The 16092-nt window shown below is 34.6% G+C and overlaps 1 protein-coding gene across 6 annotated transcripts; it reads left to right on the forward strand.

Moving 5' to 3' along the window:
- The first annotated feature begins 351 nt into the window (after positions 1 to 351).
- LOC110787646 (DUF21 domain-containing protein At1g47330) lies at positions 352 to 15358 on the forward strand. Of its 6 annotated transcripts, XM_021992275.2 has the most exons (13): positions 353 to 623; positions 1584 to 1660; positions 1745 to 1828; positions 1914 to 2027; positions 3426 to 3512; positions 3639 to 3778; positions 3861 to 3948; positions 8241 to 8314; positions 10061 to 10173; positions 11233 to 11474; positions 13050 to 13096; positions 14510 to 14594; positions 14918 to 15358. In XM_021992275.2, exons 1-13 carry the CDS (start codon positions 434 to 436, stop codon positions 14945 to 14947), a joined length of 1371 nt encoding a protein of 456 aa, XP_021847967.1. In that variant the 5' UTR covers positions 353 to 433; the 3' UTR covers positions 14948 to 15358. The 6 variants fall into 6 exon arrangements, 3 of the variants coding, with proteins under 3 accessions (XP_056696201.1, XP_021847967.1, XP_021847968.2); XR_008930376.1 differs by lacking the exon at positions 14510 to 14594 and having other exon boundaries at positions 352 to 623; positions 11319 to 11474; XR_008930377.1 differs by lacking the exon at positions 14918 to 15358 and having other exon boundaries at positions 352 to 623; positions 11319 to 11474.
- The last annotated feature ends 734 nt before the right edge of the window (positions 15359 to 16092 follow it).

A 16092-nucleotide genomic window follows, 5' to 3' on the forward strand; every position in this document is an offset into this window, starting at 1 on the left:
TTTCTGGCTGAACACTGGAAACTGCAAGTTTGGAGCAGGGGGCATTATGAACCGCTATCTGAGATAGCGGTTTGGTTTTGAACTAAACCGCTATCTCAGAATGCGGCTAAGTAGTATAAACCGCATTCTGAGATAGCGGTTTAGTTCTAAATCAAACCGCTATCTCAGATAGCGGTTTAGTGTTGAACCGGAAAAAAAAAATTAGTTTTCTCTCTCCCTTGCTGACGTGGACGGTATGGTGGGAATTAACGAAAAAAGTAACGTATTTTGGGAATTAACTTATCTTTGTGCAATATTGACGGAAATCGCTCCTCCTATCGCACACTAGTTAAAAGATGCAGAAATAGCCGAATAGTTAGAACTTAGAAGAAAAATGAAAAAAAGGCAGTGAAGTGAGTAAACAAGGAGAAGGAGAGAGAAAGAGAGAGTAGAGATGAGTAAACATGGCGATGGAGATGTACCCTGTTGTGGGACGAGGTTTTCAGTTTATGTAGTTATTATAATCGGCTTAGTTACGTTTGCTGGTCTCATGGCTGGTCTTACTCTCGGTCTCATGTCTTTGGCTCTTGTTGACCTCGAAGTCCTCATCAAGTCCGGCCGTCCTCAGGACCGTATCCACGCTGGTCCCCACTCTCTCTTTTAATTTGATTGGATGATTATTATATATGATCTTGAATGAATATAAATGTGTTCTTGTTGATTTTGGTGTTTATTTTATGCATAATTCAAGCTTCTTTTTTGGGGTTTTCTTGTTGTGTTTATTTGAATTGGCTAAAGCTCAAATGTGTTCTTGTTAATTTTGGTGTTTATTTTATGCATAATTCAATTTTGTTTTTGGGTTTTTCTTGTTGGCTTTATTTGAATTGGGTGAAGACATAGTTACTCCCTTTGTCGAGATTTAGTTTTAGTTGTCAGCATTATTAGATTATCAATATGATTATTAATTATAGGTGGGCGGAGTATTAGTTTTGAATTGAATATGTTCCCATGACAATAGTTTAGTCTTTCAAATGAATGATCAAACAGCTTTGATTACTGATGCTGAATTTTGAGCTTCCTATTGGTTTTCGTTCTTTTGGGTGGGCTACTGTGTATGTTGATTTTATATGGTTTAAGCCATTTGACGGCAAGCATTTCTCATCAGTCCGATTTAGTAAGATCAAATTTAAGGCATGCTCTAATTTTGGCAATCAACTTGTTATTTTGAGTAAACAGTTCTAGGAATTTCTTAGAATTGGATTGTGACTCCCTTTCTTTCAAAGTGATCATCAATGTACAAGACGTAGGTTTAATCAGGATTGACGCCCAGTACTTGGCGTATGCATATTTATTCGTTCATAATAGGGGCTCTATGGAGAAACAGGGAAAACCAGGGGTGTCTTGGGATGCTCGAAAAAATGGGACTTTAGGAAAATTTGATTATGAGTGTATTAGAGGGTTATTTAAAAAGTTTGTATCATGGTTGTGAACTGGGCGTTTTTTCCATTTACTTAGAAAATGACGTGTTATTGGATGTGTTAATTAATGGATGGATATTCTTTGCTATCATCGCTGATGTGTTATGATCCTTCTTTCTTCGGCAGCTAAAATATTTCCGGTGGTTAAGAATCAACATCTCTTGCTCTGTACTCTTCTCATTGGGAACTCTTTGGCAATGGAGGTATGTGATTATTTTCTTGAACCAATTTTAATGCTGGCTATCTAGCTTTGATTATATTGCGTCATATTTTCTTTAACTTTGCAGGCTCTTCCGATATTTTTAGATAAACTTGTCCCTCCTTGGGCTGCTATCGTGATATCAGTAACTCTGATTCTTATGTTTGGTGAGGTGAGTAATTTGGTCTAGTTTTTGATGGAAGACCTTTAATTTGAATACACGGCTTTATTGCTTCTGTTTACCTTTTTCCTTGCAGATTTTGCCACAGGCAGTTTGCACACGCTATGGGTTAGTTGTTGGAGCGACATTGGCACCCTTTGTTCGTGTGTTGCTTTGGTTATTTTTCCCCATTTCTTATCCAATTAGTAAGGTATGGTTTTCAGTGGACAATCTAACACAATCTAATGCATATGAGGGCAAGTGTAATTTTTGCAGGCTTTTGATTAACAATATGTGCGCAATTAGCTTGATCTAATCCTTGGACCACTACATTACTTAAACTTGACCACACCTAAGGCTGAACAAGCACTTTAGAAATATGACATAGATTGTACAAGGTAGACGATAGGCGGATTCTAACACTTAAAAAGAGGGATGATCTTGTTGTTTGGGGTTTGTCCAGTTGGTCACACTCTAAATTAACACCCAGGTTTTATGAAGTTCCTTTGACGGAGCAAATCATATCAGTCTATCCAACTGGTGCAATTATAATAAAAACGGAAGAAAAATATTTTAACTGGTTCTCTTGGTCAAAGAATTTGGCTTGCTAAATCTTCATGTCATTGTCCTTGTAAATCCTTTTGCAGACAGTTAAAATCACTGGATCTTTGGAAGCCGAAGGTTCCAATGAAATTTAAGGACTCCTGTTTTCAAGACAAGTTAAAAACTTTTGATTATTTGCTCGTGTAGCAGCCTAGACGAGCCGTGTCTCCTAATTTTTGTACCACTTTATTTTAGGTTGTGGTTAAGTAAAGAAGAAATAAATTAAGACACCAAGGAGTCATCCATGGTACAAAAAGAGGGCTACGGAAAAAATGAAATCATGCCCTTGAGCTATCATGAATTGTGTCACATTTTATAATAATGCACAATCTGATGCTTATCCTTATTTAAGTGCAACATGGCTGGTGTTTTATGGAAGAGAATAGATTCAGATTAAGCATTAAAAGACAAGATTGGGGGGTGTGCTCTGGTTTTATGATGGCCACAAGCAATTGAGATAGGTTTGTCTCCGAAGACCATAGAAAGGTGGTTTGGAAATGTGTTTTTCTGACAGTGGTCTGGGTGCTCTGGCTGGAGTAATAAGCCTAGTTGGGTGAATGTTTGGGTTGATGGGATCATATGGTGTTTTAGCCTCTTTGTGGTATGTGGCACTGTGTGATTCCCCTACATATTTATTTTCAGATATGCACTTTCTTTTGTTTATGTAGGATACCTTTTCCTTTGGTTTTTCTTCTATGAGGGGTTCTCTCTTTTTTCATAATAAAGTATTTTTCTTATGTAAAAGTAGAAATCCGTTGTGATCACAAGCCGTTTTTTGTAGAGAATTTTAAAAATGAGAACCAATCACAGATTCACAGTTCTATATAAGCTACGAAAGTGGTGATTGCATAGCCAATCCAGGCCAGAATGTCCTCCCCTTCCCAATATGATCAATTTTCATCCTCAGTTGAAGTTCCATAAGTGGAATGCACCTGAACTCATTAAACTTCTCCGAATTAACAGGCATATTTTTTTTTAATAACCTTATATTTCCTGTTGGTCCTAGGTTCTTGATTGGATGTTGGGCAAGGGACAGACTGCACTTCTACGAAGAGCTGAACTTAAAACTTTTGTTAATTTTCATGGGAATGAGGTATGTTGTTTGAATTTACCCTTCAAGTACCATTTATGGTTTACCCCTCCTCCCCAATTTCAACGTAACTTCAGCACATTTTGCTAACAATTGGCCTTACTATGCTTTAAATTGTTTGCTAAATAGGCTGGGAAAGGTGGGGATTTAACACATGATGAGACTACTATCATAACAGGTGCACTTGAACTCACCGAGAAGACTGCAAAGGATGCCATGACTTTGATATCGAAGGCATTTTCCCTTGATCTGGATGCAACTCTTAATTTGTGGGTCTATAGCTAATTATCGAGTCTTAAATAGTTACTCAAACAGTCTTCTTCATCTCTAATCTCATTTCTTTCTCTACAGGGATACACTTAATGCTATTATGGCAATGGGACACAGTAGAGTTCCTGTTTATTATCAAAATCCCTTGAATATAATCGGATTAGTCCTGGTACTTTCTTCTTTATATCATGTTATGTTTCACCTACAAATGCAACTTATATTAATATGAACTTCCATTAGCTTCTAGATTGCTTATTCATTGACAAAATCCCATGTGATTACTTGTACTTTGATTTCTTGCATAGTATCCTTCCTGTAATACCTGCTTTTAAAAACCAAAATGAAAGACTGGTTTCTTGTCTCGTGTAGTAAGCTAAGAACTCTGAGAAGATTACTCTGTATGCTCTCATATGGGAATAAAAGCAACTGTAGGATTGTAATCCTGAGTCATTTGTGTATGGTACTTTGATCATGTTGATCATGTTGGTAGGAATCTGGATAAGGCTAAGATTTTCTTAGTATAATAGGTATTGTTTTTCTTTACTTACAATTCCTAAATATTTCCTAAAACTTCAAGCAGTCCTTCCTACTTGTAGAACTAGGAATATCTAACTTTTGGAAAGAAATATGATCTGCAGCAAAGATGTGATAGTTTTCTAATTGCTATTCAAAAATTAAGTTATTGCATGATTATCGATTTTCTTATATACTATATACTCCCTCTGTCCCGCAATGTATTACCTAGAGATTAAAGAATTGTTGTATGGTGGTGCATTGTTGTGTAAAGATAGAATAAAAAATTGTAGTGGGGTTCTTTTACTCATTTTTTGTTGATGATAGAGATTGGGAACATTATTAAAGGCAAAAAGAGAAAGGTTTCTAGTATTTTATTTAGTGGAAATAACCCATGAAAGGAAATGGCTACCATTTTGGGAAAGAGTAAAATGGTAAAATGGACAATCCCTTTCAGAGTTTCAGGGACAGAGGAAGTGTAAATTTTTGTTTGATGACCTGGTGTTGCTTTTTCCGAAACTTAATGGAGCTTCCAACAGGAATGTGGATTTACTTTCTGAAATTCTGTAACTCTCCTACAGTGGAAAATTCTGGGTCTTTAACGGCAGTGGCGTGTCAGGATATAGAAACAGGGTATGCAGTATATTAATAAGTATAAAAATTTTAAAAAATTAAATAAAATATATAATTTAAAACAGAAAAAGGTTGATTAAAGAAAACACGCAGAGTACACTATTGGAATATTAATGCAAAATCCAACAAAAATACGATTTGAACTATGCAAAAAACAAGTAAAAGAAACTTTAACAAAAATGCTAGTGAGAGGGAATCGAACCCCTCACCAAGGGATATCAAGAGTTAAATTGGCTATCCGCTGAACCACTGACCCACATCCCATTAGTTAGTATTGTAAGCACTAATTATTACTAATTGTAGTTACTGTCAAATTGATTTTTAGAATTTTTTAAGTTTTTTTTTAAAAAAAGTAGGGTAGACATTTGTCTACCCTTTGCACAACATAGATCCGCCCCTGAATTAACGGTTTAACCATTTTAGCCAACTTGAGTTTTTGTAGAAGTGTTTATTATGTAAATAAGCCAAAAGTTTTCCGTGTTCTATCATTTAGTATAGACTGATGTGGTGTAATCTCCCTTTTGTGTTTCCTCTACCTTTACTACTACGACTATTGTTCTCTTCCTTATTTAGAGAGGCACAACGTGAAAAAGAAAACTAAAAAATAACAAGGAGGGATCACACAGGAGTTTTCCAATCAAGAAGATATTTGAAATAGGGAACTCCAATCATGTTGTAATCCGATGGCGATAATCCTGGTAAAACCCTAAGAGAGTTAATGGTGTTGTCTGGACCATGGCTTAAACATGTACACGTCTGGTTATTTTTTATTATGCAAAACAATTTGTGAGATAGAAATGAATTTTTTGAAGTTTGCTTATTTCCTTAGAGTAGATAGCCGGACTTGAACTTTGAGCAATGTTGGCTTAAATGATCTAACTAGGTTAGTTCCCGTACAACACACAGATGTCACTAACTTTTCTTATTATTAAATGTTTGTTTATTATATAATGGAGTCAAACAAAATCAGGTTTTGTCATTTGTAAATGGGAATATAACGGAAAAGAAAAAATTATGTACATAGTACTTCCTCTGTTTCATAAAAATTGACCATAATTATGTACACTTTGACTAGCACGTTTGCCAAGATATAATTTTGACCATAATTATCTCTAATTATCTTTTTCCAAAAAATCTTAAAATTTAACATCATGAAAGTATATAATGAAATAAATTCAACGACATTTTACTTGATACTATTTGCTTTTAATAAATTAGTAAAAACATACTGTCAAAGTTGGTGTGTGAATAGTGGCAAAACTAAAAGTGTTGCAATTTTTTTTAAACGGAGGAAGTAAATAAAATTATCCTGTATGCAAGTTTATATTCCTCATTATACTTGCGAACACAAAATAAACACAAAACATGGCACATACCAGTTCAAGGTATCCTATATTTCAAATATGATATCCGATTTGGTTTCGTGTTTCCAAGTAGATTTGGTGAACCTACTTTTTGACCCTTGATTGACATAAAATGTAAAAAAAAATTATACACAATCTCTCAAGTTTTCTGTTGCAAAAAAAATATAAGAGAAAGAAAATAAGCAATACATGTTCGGTTAAGGATGCATCAAATTACCACACCAGTTCAAGTATCCTATTTTTCATATTGGATATCTGACCCGGTTTCGGATTTTCATGTAGTTTTGTTTTACTATATTTTTTAAATTTGCTTGACATAAAATTTAATGAAATGGTATACATAATCTCCCACAATTTTCGATATGGTAAGAGCAATTAGAGAAAGAAAATAAAGAAATTCATGTTTGGGTAATAGTTATTGTAGTCATTAAATAAAGATTATGATAATCGTTATATCTTTATTCTTGTTATCATCATTAAGTATTAGAAAATAATTGATGGCCAAAAATTCATGATTTTTTTTCTATGCTTAGAATATATTCTTCAAATCAATATTAGCATATTATTTTAGATTCTTCGATAATCCATAAAATCGTAATATTTTTTAATGTTTGTTGGTAAGTTTTTGACCTTTTTTAAAGATATGAAATAATAATAATAATAATAATAATAATAATAATAATAATAATAATAATAATAATAATAATAATAATAATAATAACAATAATAATAATAATAATAATAATAATAATAATAATAATTATTATTATTATTATAAAACTTAATAAATATCTGGAAGAATATTCTAGTTTAATTTATAAGGTATATAGTATTCAAATTGGAAGAAAATATTACACTATAGAATATTGCATACAAAGATTTTGGCAAAAAAAATAAAAATAATAATAAAAAATTGCAAGATTTCACTAGGAGATGACACGTGTTATTCCTGGTGTGTCTTTTAGTACATAGTTACTGATATGTCCTCTTTAGGGCAATAATATCGATTTTTGAAGTAAGGACTAAGGAGCCTAAATTCTTGTGGTGATCATGGTAATAAGTCTTAGCTGCTTTGTACAAGTTTTTGAGGTTACCACAACTTAGATATTAGGGTGTAAAAGCTGCAAACATCCACATTGCCGCGAAAGTGGTTCTCTGACTAATACAGACTTACAGCGACTGCAACGTATCTGAGTGGAGCAATTGCACTTAGCGAAAGGGTTCAGATAGGAAATTCCTTCTTGTTCTCCTAGCTGTATGTGTGCTTTAATAATAATTTGTTTATGTTAGGTTTACAACCAAATCAAGAACAAAACCTTCTTGTTTGCCTCGGCCCCTCCCTTAGCTTTTGACTTTAGAAAAGGAATAACTATAACCTATGCCTGTTAGATCCTTCTTTCAGTTTAGCAATCAATTATATCCCGACTGCAAGGAACTGCTTTGATTCATTTTCCACGCATAAAAGGACTGCGATCCCTTACCTTGTTACCTCTATTTTCATCCCGTAGTCGAAACAAAAACTTTTTGATTGGATGGGACACCCACTGTGAAGGAATGTTCCCCGGGTGATTGCTTCTATCGACTGTCCTTCTCTATGTTGGTCTGGGAAGCCTCTCGATGTGAAAAGAGCTTTTATGTTATTGTTAAATTTTTGAAAACCCTTAAAGTTGAGGCTACTGACGGCCGGGGGCTGCCTTAATAGTTTACCACTAAGAATTCTGCGAGCCCTTTTTGTAGATTTTCTTGTGTCACATTGGCATGATTTGATTAATGCATGTTGCAGGTGTCCCTCGTTGGTTTACGGCTTGCATGGAAGTATTTTTTTCTTTTTTCTTCTTTGGTTATATTAGGGTGGAGGGGTGTTAATGTGTTATTAAGGATAAATCTATATAGATGGAATTTTCTTTATGTGTTGCCTTGAAGGTTTAATTTTTCTGTTTTGTTTGTGCAGGTTAAGAATCTTTTAGGAGTTGACCCTGATGAACGAGTGCCTCTAAGAAAGATGACCATTAGAAAAATCCCCAGGTAATAGGAGCTTGATCCTTTTTTTTTCCATGTAAATTATAACCATTTGACCTAGTACTATTCAAAAGGTTCAATTATATTTAACTTATCAGTAGGATAGTCAACTAGCCATTATTGTAGTAGGTTGCTCGGAAAATAGTTAACAGCCTATGAAGGCTGCCTTAGTTTACCCTCATTTGGAGTTGAAGAGAGGGAATAATTTATTTTTTGTGCAACTCACGTGGTTTTCTGAAGTCGCTTAAACCATTAAATACATCAATCTTAACTTATTATATATTCCATGAAGTCTGGTAGTTTTCAAGTTGAGCATAGCCGATTTGTGCTTGAATGAAGGAAGGGAAGATTAAGGAAGAAGGATTGTAGGAGAATTGAAGAGATAGATATTGGAGCAGAGAGAAGTTGATTGTGAATTACAAGGAAAAGAATTGAGAGTATTAATTCCCTAGTTCGATGATATCTTTGTATGTTATGTTTTACTTTTTCTGCAGCTTTTTCTTAGTAAATCTATTTTTTAAGGCTACAATATCTAGGTGTGAATTTAATATTAGTAGGATTTTTTTTTCACGGACTATTTTCTTGTGTTACAGTAGCTTCTATAATTTAAAGCCACTTGTATGGTATGTTGAATTAGCTTACCTAGTCTAAGAGCTACTCTGTACTTCATCAGTTTGGTAGTAGAATGGGTTTTATGTCAACTGAGACCGGGTCTTCAAATTTTGTTTCAAATAGAGCTTCTGTGAGGAGGTTTCTTGCTTTACAGTGTTACTATATGGGGTTTATCTTGGAAATTGGAACTATTTAGTGATTCATGCTCATACTAGCAAGCAGTTCATGCTCATGCTAGATTTATTTTATTATCGAGCCTGGATAATTTCACTTGAGCTCTATCATCTAGTTAATAAGCAAATAATTGAGTACTTCCTGCTTGAGATGGAATTGCTCATTTACATATGGGGGAGATATCCTCTAGGATCATTTGAGAATAGTTTCAACTAGGTGTTAAGTTCAATTCTGGCCACCTAATGCGACCTTTACCTAACAGGTTATGAAGTGGGGAAAGAAGAATATAAACCACAACCGTGAGCAGGAACTGAAAGCTAAAAACAAGAGGGGGTAAAATGCATTTTCCTACCTACAAACTTCCTGAAAGTTTCCCTTCTTTCTACAGCCTGTTAGCTTTCTGTTTGTTTTATTAGCTTTTTGTTAAGAGGACTCCTGTTATGCAAAAGCTCCTCAGTTAACTGTCACATTTTATTAATGATTTTGTTCTTTCCATGTCTGCAAAAAAAATTGATAAAAATGTGAGGGAATAAGCATATTGAAAGTAGAAAACAGCGTTCAATGCGTAGCTAAACGTCATTAAAGCCTTTTTCCTCTATGCTGGCTTTATAGATCTTTTAAGCCCATGTTACTGTGTTGTAGGCTATGTTTTACTTCAAGTTATCATGTTGAACACGACATTTCGACATATATATGGACACTCAACACTTCATTTTGACTAATTATTTTTTGTGTACTCACTGTCTGATACTTGGACGGGTGAGTCTAAGTTAAAAATTGGTGTGGATTAAGGTCATGCCCACTGTGTATGTCTTTCGTTTTATTATGTTTATCTTTTAATACCCCTGTTTCTTTGAATAATTTTCCTTTTCTTAAAACAACTTCTTTCCCTCATTTTCTTTTGGTCTCAAATTGATTTGTAATTTTTTATTCTGTGTAGTTACTTTCTTGTCTTTGGGTTTTCAGGGTTCCTGAAAGTATGCCACTGTATGATATCCTGAACCAGTTTCAGAAGGGCCACAGTCACATTGCAGTTGTTTACAAAGATTTGAATCTGATGAATGGAAGGCCTGATGATGGTAAGTAAACTTGAATATTTATCATTATTGTTATGATAAAAATTATAACTTATTGATCTGGACTTAATTTATTGGAAAAATTGATGGGAATAAGTTAACCTTTGGGCCGTTCGCAAAAAGTAAGTCAACCTTTTGATTATGCCTGAGTAAGTCAACTTTCATACCCCATCAATTTTAAACAAGTCACTTTTTATTTGACCAGTTATATGAGGTGGGGTGATGACGTGGCATGTAATCGTCGGTTATTATTTACATCATTTATTTTGTTTTTTAATCTTAAAAATAAGCTTTATGGGTTTGTTTTCAAGGAGCTTTTTTGACAAGTTTTCAGGCGACTGACTTTTACACATTTTTCGAGGCGACTATTTAATACTTCCTCCGCTTTTGAATACTCACAACGTTTGTTGCTTTCACGCATCCCAATGCACAACTTTGGTCATTTATATCTTAAATTCTCTTTATGCAAAAATTGTAAAAGGTTGATATTTTCAAAATACACATTGAGACGAATCTAACAAGATCTCACATGACTATGTTTTACCTTATATAAAAAACACCAAAAATAATCAAAGTAGATTATATAAATAGTGTAAGAAGTCCAAACGTTGCAAGTATTAAAAAACAGAGGAAGTATGCCTTTTGAGACGGCAAAAAAAATCATGGCTCAAAAAATGTGTGAAAAATATGCCTCAAAAAATGTGCTAAGATTATTACTCAATAATCGTGTTGATGAATTAAAAAAAAACTTAAAAAACATTAACAAATAAAAAAAGGTCAGCTTAAAAAATATAAAATACCCAAAAAAATTTCAAAATTGACCTGTTGACCGAAATTACAACAAGTCACCGGTCATCTGACTGTTTTAAAATTGATGGGGTATGTAGACTTATTTTTTGCGGACGGTCCAAAGGTTGACTTACTCCCATCAAATTTTCCTAATTTATTTAAACTTATCACCCCTAAACCAACTTATCTGCACTAATTTTCCCAAAATTAATTGTTTTAAGATGAAGAGAACAAGTGCTAAATTATTATGATATTTTTTTTGGTGATTTTCAGAGTATGGTAGTTCAGGTAGTGGTGTAGTTCCTCATCTGCAAGCGAATGATGTATATGCACTTACTAACATTGACGGAGGCCAACAGGTGAAGAAAATTCCTGGTACTACAACCTTCAAACGACACAAAGGTTGCTCTTTCTGTATTTTGGACATAGAGAACGTTCCAGTTCCTGAATTTCCACCTAATCAAGTCGTAGTTGGTGTGATTTCCATGGAAGATGTAATTGAAGAACTGCTCAAGGTATGTACTACTGAATTCATACAAGATCTAGTATTCCATGATCTATGTCTGTGCTTTTGTAACGCATAACTTTAGTAGTTACATGATATGTTACTAACGTAATCAATTTTGTCACACATGATCCGCTTTAGTAAAAATCCAATTGCAGAAAGAAGATTTATTCTCATGATATTGACAGTGCACTGAGATTCTTACATGTTGAGACTTAATTTTACTAATTACTCTCTCCCTCCCCAAATAAACTTCCCATTTAGGTTGGGTACAAGTAATTAGGAGAGGAACTGTAGTGGAGTTTTGTTGATTAAAGGTGAATAAAATAAGGTAGTGGATTTAGTTTAATGTTTTTCAGGACAAGTGGGAGAAAGGTGGGACCCCTATAGTTAAGGGGAATGAGAGGAAGTGAGGAGGTAAGAGGGTAGAAAATAATACAAGTATTTTATAATTTGGACCCAACCCAAAATGAGAAACGAGAAGTTTATTTTTGACAACCATTTTATTAGAAATGGGAAGTTTTCGGGGGTACAGAGGGAGTTAGAATTATATGTACTGGTTCATTATTGTATATTGTATTTTTTTCTATTGAATAAATGAGTTGCCTATTTTTACTTACTACTATGTAAAACTTATTTTTACTAAATATTACAAAGTATTTATTTAAAGAGAACCCTAAGACCTGAAACACACAATTTAGTTGTGAAAGACCAACTCTATTTTCTTAGCCAAACATCTTTTCTTTTTCCACTTTGAATGGAGGCACAAAATATGATCTTTTTCCACTTTGAATGGAGGCACAACCTCTGGAAGAACATGATCTCAGACTAAGCTCAGCTTAATAGGCAAACCATATGTTCATGCACAAGGGCATCATATGAGCAGCTTCTTATAATTTGATTCTGTGAATTTGTTTGGTAACCATCTCTTGGGCCTGAGGCGTGACGAAAGTTATATACAACATAATAGGGATGAAGTGAATACCATAAAAAAAAAAAAGAGTCTACTGGTGAAGATGATTTTGAGATGAACATGCAGCTTGAGGCTGAAATGTAATTGGAGACACCCTACATATATTACGAAGGAACTAGACAGCCTTAGGTCTACTTGAAGGCTATGGGCGAGCAAATGAAGTTTTGAATTATTAATTCTTTAAATCACGAAGGAAGCCTCCTACTGTGGACTTGGGGTACAAGACTGAAGCAAAAGTAAAGGAGCTAAAGAAGACAAATCTAAATAATATACTAGAATCTCAAGAAGTATCTAATAAAGTAGTTTCTCCACAATGACTTTGTTCAACATTTCTACATTAAAGCTCCAATTTGAAGCAAGAAACCAATATAGCTCATGTAAGAGTTTGACTGTGAACATTTTGTGCTGATGTCAGATGTGTGATCTTTCAAAGAAGCTGGAGCAAATGATAGCTCATTTCTCCAGTGGTCTTGAACTCTAGATACCTAAGATTGGTCAATTAATGTTCTCTTAATTTTGTATGTGCTTGGAAAGGGCCTGTCTTTTTTTATTGAGGTAATTAATCTTTAGTCCTCTATCCATTTCTGATTTACTCTCAATGCTTTTCTGCAGGAGGAAATTTTGGATGAAACTGATGAATATGTTAACATCCACAACAGGTATGTCATATCACATTTCCTTGCTTTACATTAACTTTCGATATTTGTATTTTCTGCAGTAACACTAGATAGCCAACTGAAAGACTATAATTTTGGCTTTTATTTGGTTTTATACTCATCTCTCAATTTACTAGATTTTTTTGGTAAAAAAAGGGAATGATTTCTGCTGTTGGAATCAGATCACTCCTTACTCATCACAGCACCAAGGTACGGTAAAGGATGCTGCCTTCCATAAAAGTTGAATTTTCTTAGGAACCTTGGTTTTATCCAAAAAGTGGAGAGTCGGACGCAAGTACCTCGAGATATGGTTACGAGGTATATATCGGAATTATACAAAAAAATCAAGCTCTCCAATTCAAATACTTGAAAAGAAAAACACTTTTAACGCGCCCAACAACTTGTATGCTCCCCTGAGTTTTGCCAAAACTAATAATTCTAAGGAAAATCGTTGTATTATGGAAGTGAGGAGAGAGTATATGCATACCGAAACATAGTTCATTGGGGATTTGAGCAAATTGGCATACCAAGTCACAACATTATTCATACAAATTGGTATACCAACGATAAAGATGCTTGATGTTGGTATGCGGATTTTTTTGGTATACACCCTATTGAAATGGAGCTTTGGACCAAGATTTAAGACACAGAATTGAGGTTGATGGCTCAAATGGACACCAGGTTAATGCCCGGCCTTAACTTACTTCAAGGGGTATATGGGTCAGAATGCTGTGCATTTGGGAAGGATCATGTTAAGAAGATGGGTGTGGCAGTAATATGTTTATTGGGATGAATATATGGGAATACTTTAAGGGATTGAATGAGGGATGAAGGAGAGTGAATAGAGATATTGAGGGTAAGATAAGGTAGAACTAACAAGTAACAACTCCTCAATGACAGCATAGCTAATCCTTTGTTTTGAATTTAAGCTAGTAAATGCATTTCATAACTTGATAAGTCCGTTGTGCTACTGGTACAGCATTGTGTTATTCATTGTGCTAATGTTCAATACATGGATATGTGTCCAAATGTCAGACTTGAGACGTTTATGAATAGTTTGCATGTATATCTTGTACAAAATTATGTATCAAGTATCCAGTATCCAGTTTCCAGCATGGGTATTTAAGGTTAAAAAAATCAATTCGTATAACATTACTCAAGGGTCAAATGAAAGTTAATGGTGTGGAATGGTGGATCAGTTAAGGCGGTGATAGAGAGTAATTTAAGGAAGATGTCAGGAGATGGGGGGAATGGATGTGTAATATATCCCTGGTACACCAGTAAGTGAAAGATATTCTAAAAGAAACGACCATGATATTTGGACAAAGGGAGTGATATGCTATTGTATTTTATAACTTTCTACACAGAGCAACAAAGGAATTTTGATTAAATTACAGTGGTTTCATGCAATTATAGGTACGGGCAACATTTCTTGCAAGTCCTTTTTGTTCTGCCTTTCACTCCACAGACTGATATGGAAGGCCAAAGGGTTTCTCTTAAGGTGAGAGCATTTGGGTGAATCAACACTAACTATATGCTCCAAAGAAGAAGACCATAGATGCCTATTTCGCCGGATATGTGCATGTTATATCACCAGATGCTAAACTGCTAAAGATTATTCTACCCCTTTTTTACCCCAAATTTGTTTCATTGGTTGAAAGTTAGGGCTGATCTCAAGTGTTGTCATAATTGTTGATTACTTTTTTATCTTCTCTTTTTATTTATTATTTTATTTTCTTTCCCTTAAACTTGAGTGAGAGAACTCAACTGTTGTGATATTTAAGAATTCACGTGTGTTTTGTTTTTCTGTCTCTATAAAAACAGGATAAGAGTCAACATGAATGCATCACATGAGCAGCTTCCTGGCGTAACTACTTGTGTTCAATCTTCTTGAGATAGCTCCTCATCTACTACTGTTTGCCTTGTTGAGATAACTCATCTACTGCTTGCACTAGTGATACTGTTATTGCACTACTACTGCCTTAAAAATACACTGCCGAATCGGACTGCCCCGGTGATGAGTAAAACTTCTGAAGCAGATACGCCTTCAAGGATAGATAGATTGGTTTTATTAGTTTTTATGCTTCATGATTATTATTATATTAATATGTTCCTCCATATCTCCCTAAGCGAATCGAAAGTCATACTAATATCAATTGTCATCTATGTTGTAAATACCATCTTCTTTGGACAATTGTACTGCATATAATTCTTCAACAACATTTATTTTTTTATGATAAATTAAATGCGGATATATTTTTATCAGACCTTATGAAATTGTTATCCCATTTTCTGTACTAACGTCATAACCGCTTGTCGTATGATCATGTCGTGTCACCAGGTATTGTCGTGTCTACAGGTTTTGACATGCCTGGATTGGTCGTGAGTGAAAGCAAGCAACCGACGATAGGAAAATAGGTTACAAACATGGGCCAAGGGCCAAGCCATAGGGCCGCCTAAGGAGTTGATTGAGTCAAAGCAATAACGGTTGACTAAGTAAACTAGTATGCATGAGCGGAACACGTGGAGGAGTTGGCTGCCCAACTGATCTCTACTTTCTTGGGATACTCCCAACAGATGTAGCGTTGCCCTAATGCTGTAAAAGGACTTAGCTGACGCAACATTAAGCACAAGTTCTACCACAATGAAGCATTCTTATTCTTTCTAGCAGTCAGTTATAATCATTGTATTTCTTTTATCGCAAACACTCAGTTATTTTTACCTAGATTATTCTTAGGGATTATAGTGGATTGGTGGACTCATTTACTCCCACGGTTTTTCTCCCTATTCTTGGGTTTCCCGCGCCACCATCTCCTTGTGTCGTCTCTCTTTTCTTGATTTCTTTATTCATTTGCTTAGTTAGTGTCGACCCAAGCCAAGTGTCGCCCCTTATACGAAATTTAGCATAAACAGTTTGGCGCCGTTTGTGAGGACATTAGCTAAGTTTTCCTCAAAAAATTCCCGACAAACAAATCTCTCAAAATGACTTCCGAAGATAT

This window comes from Spinacia oleracea, chromosome 3 (assembly GCF_020520425.1).
Source record: "Spinacia oleracea cultivar Varoflay chromosome 3, BTI_SOV_V1, whole genome shotgun sequence".
Taxonomy (NCBI): domain Eukaryota; kingdom Viridiplantae; phylum Streptophyta; class Magnoliopsida; order Caryophyllales; family Amaranthaceae; genus Spinacia; species Spinacia oleracea.

What these genes read in the sequence shown, in the direction of transcription:
- LOC110787646 (XM_021992275.2), top strand. Translation starts at nt 434, where the DNA reads ATGAGTAAACATGGCGATGGAGATGTACCCTGTTGTGGGACGAGGTTT. An exon ending in TGATTCTTATGTTTGGTGAG is followed by an intron (nt 1,829 to 1,913) that starts GTGAGTAATTTG and finishes TTTTCCTTGCAG; the next exon opens with ATTTTGCCACAGGCAGTTTG. An exon ending in GCCAAAGGGTTTCTCTTAAG is followed by an intron (nt 14,595 to 14,917) that starts GTGAGAGCATTT and finishes CTATAAAAACAG; the next exon opens with GATAAGAGTCAACATGAATG.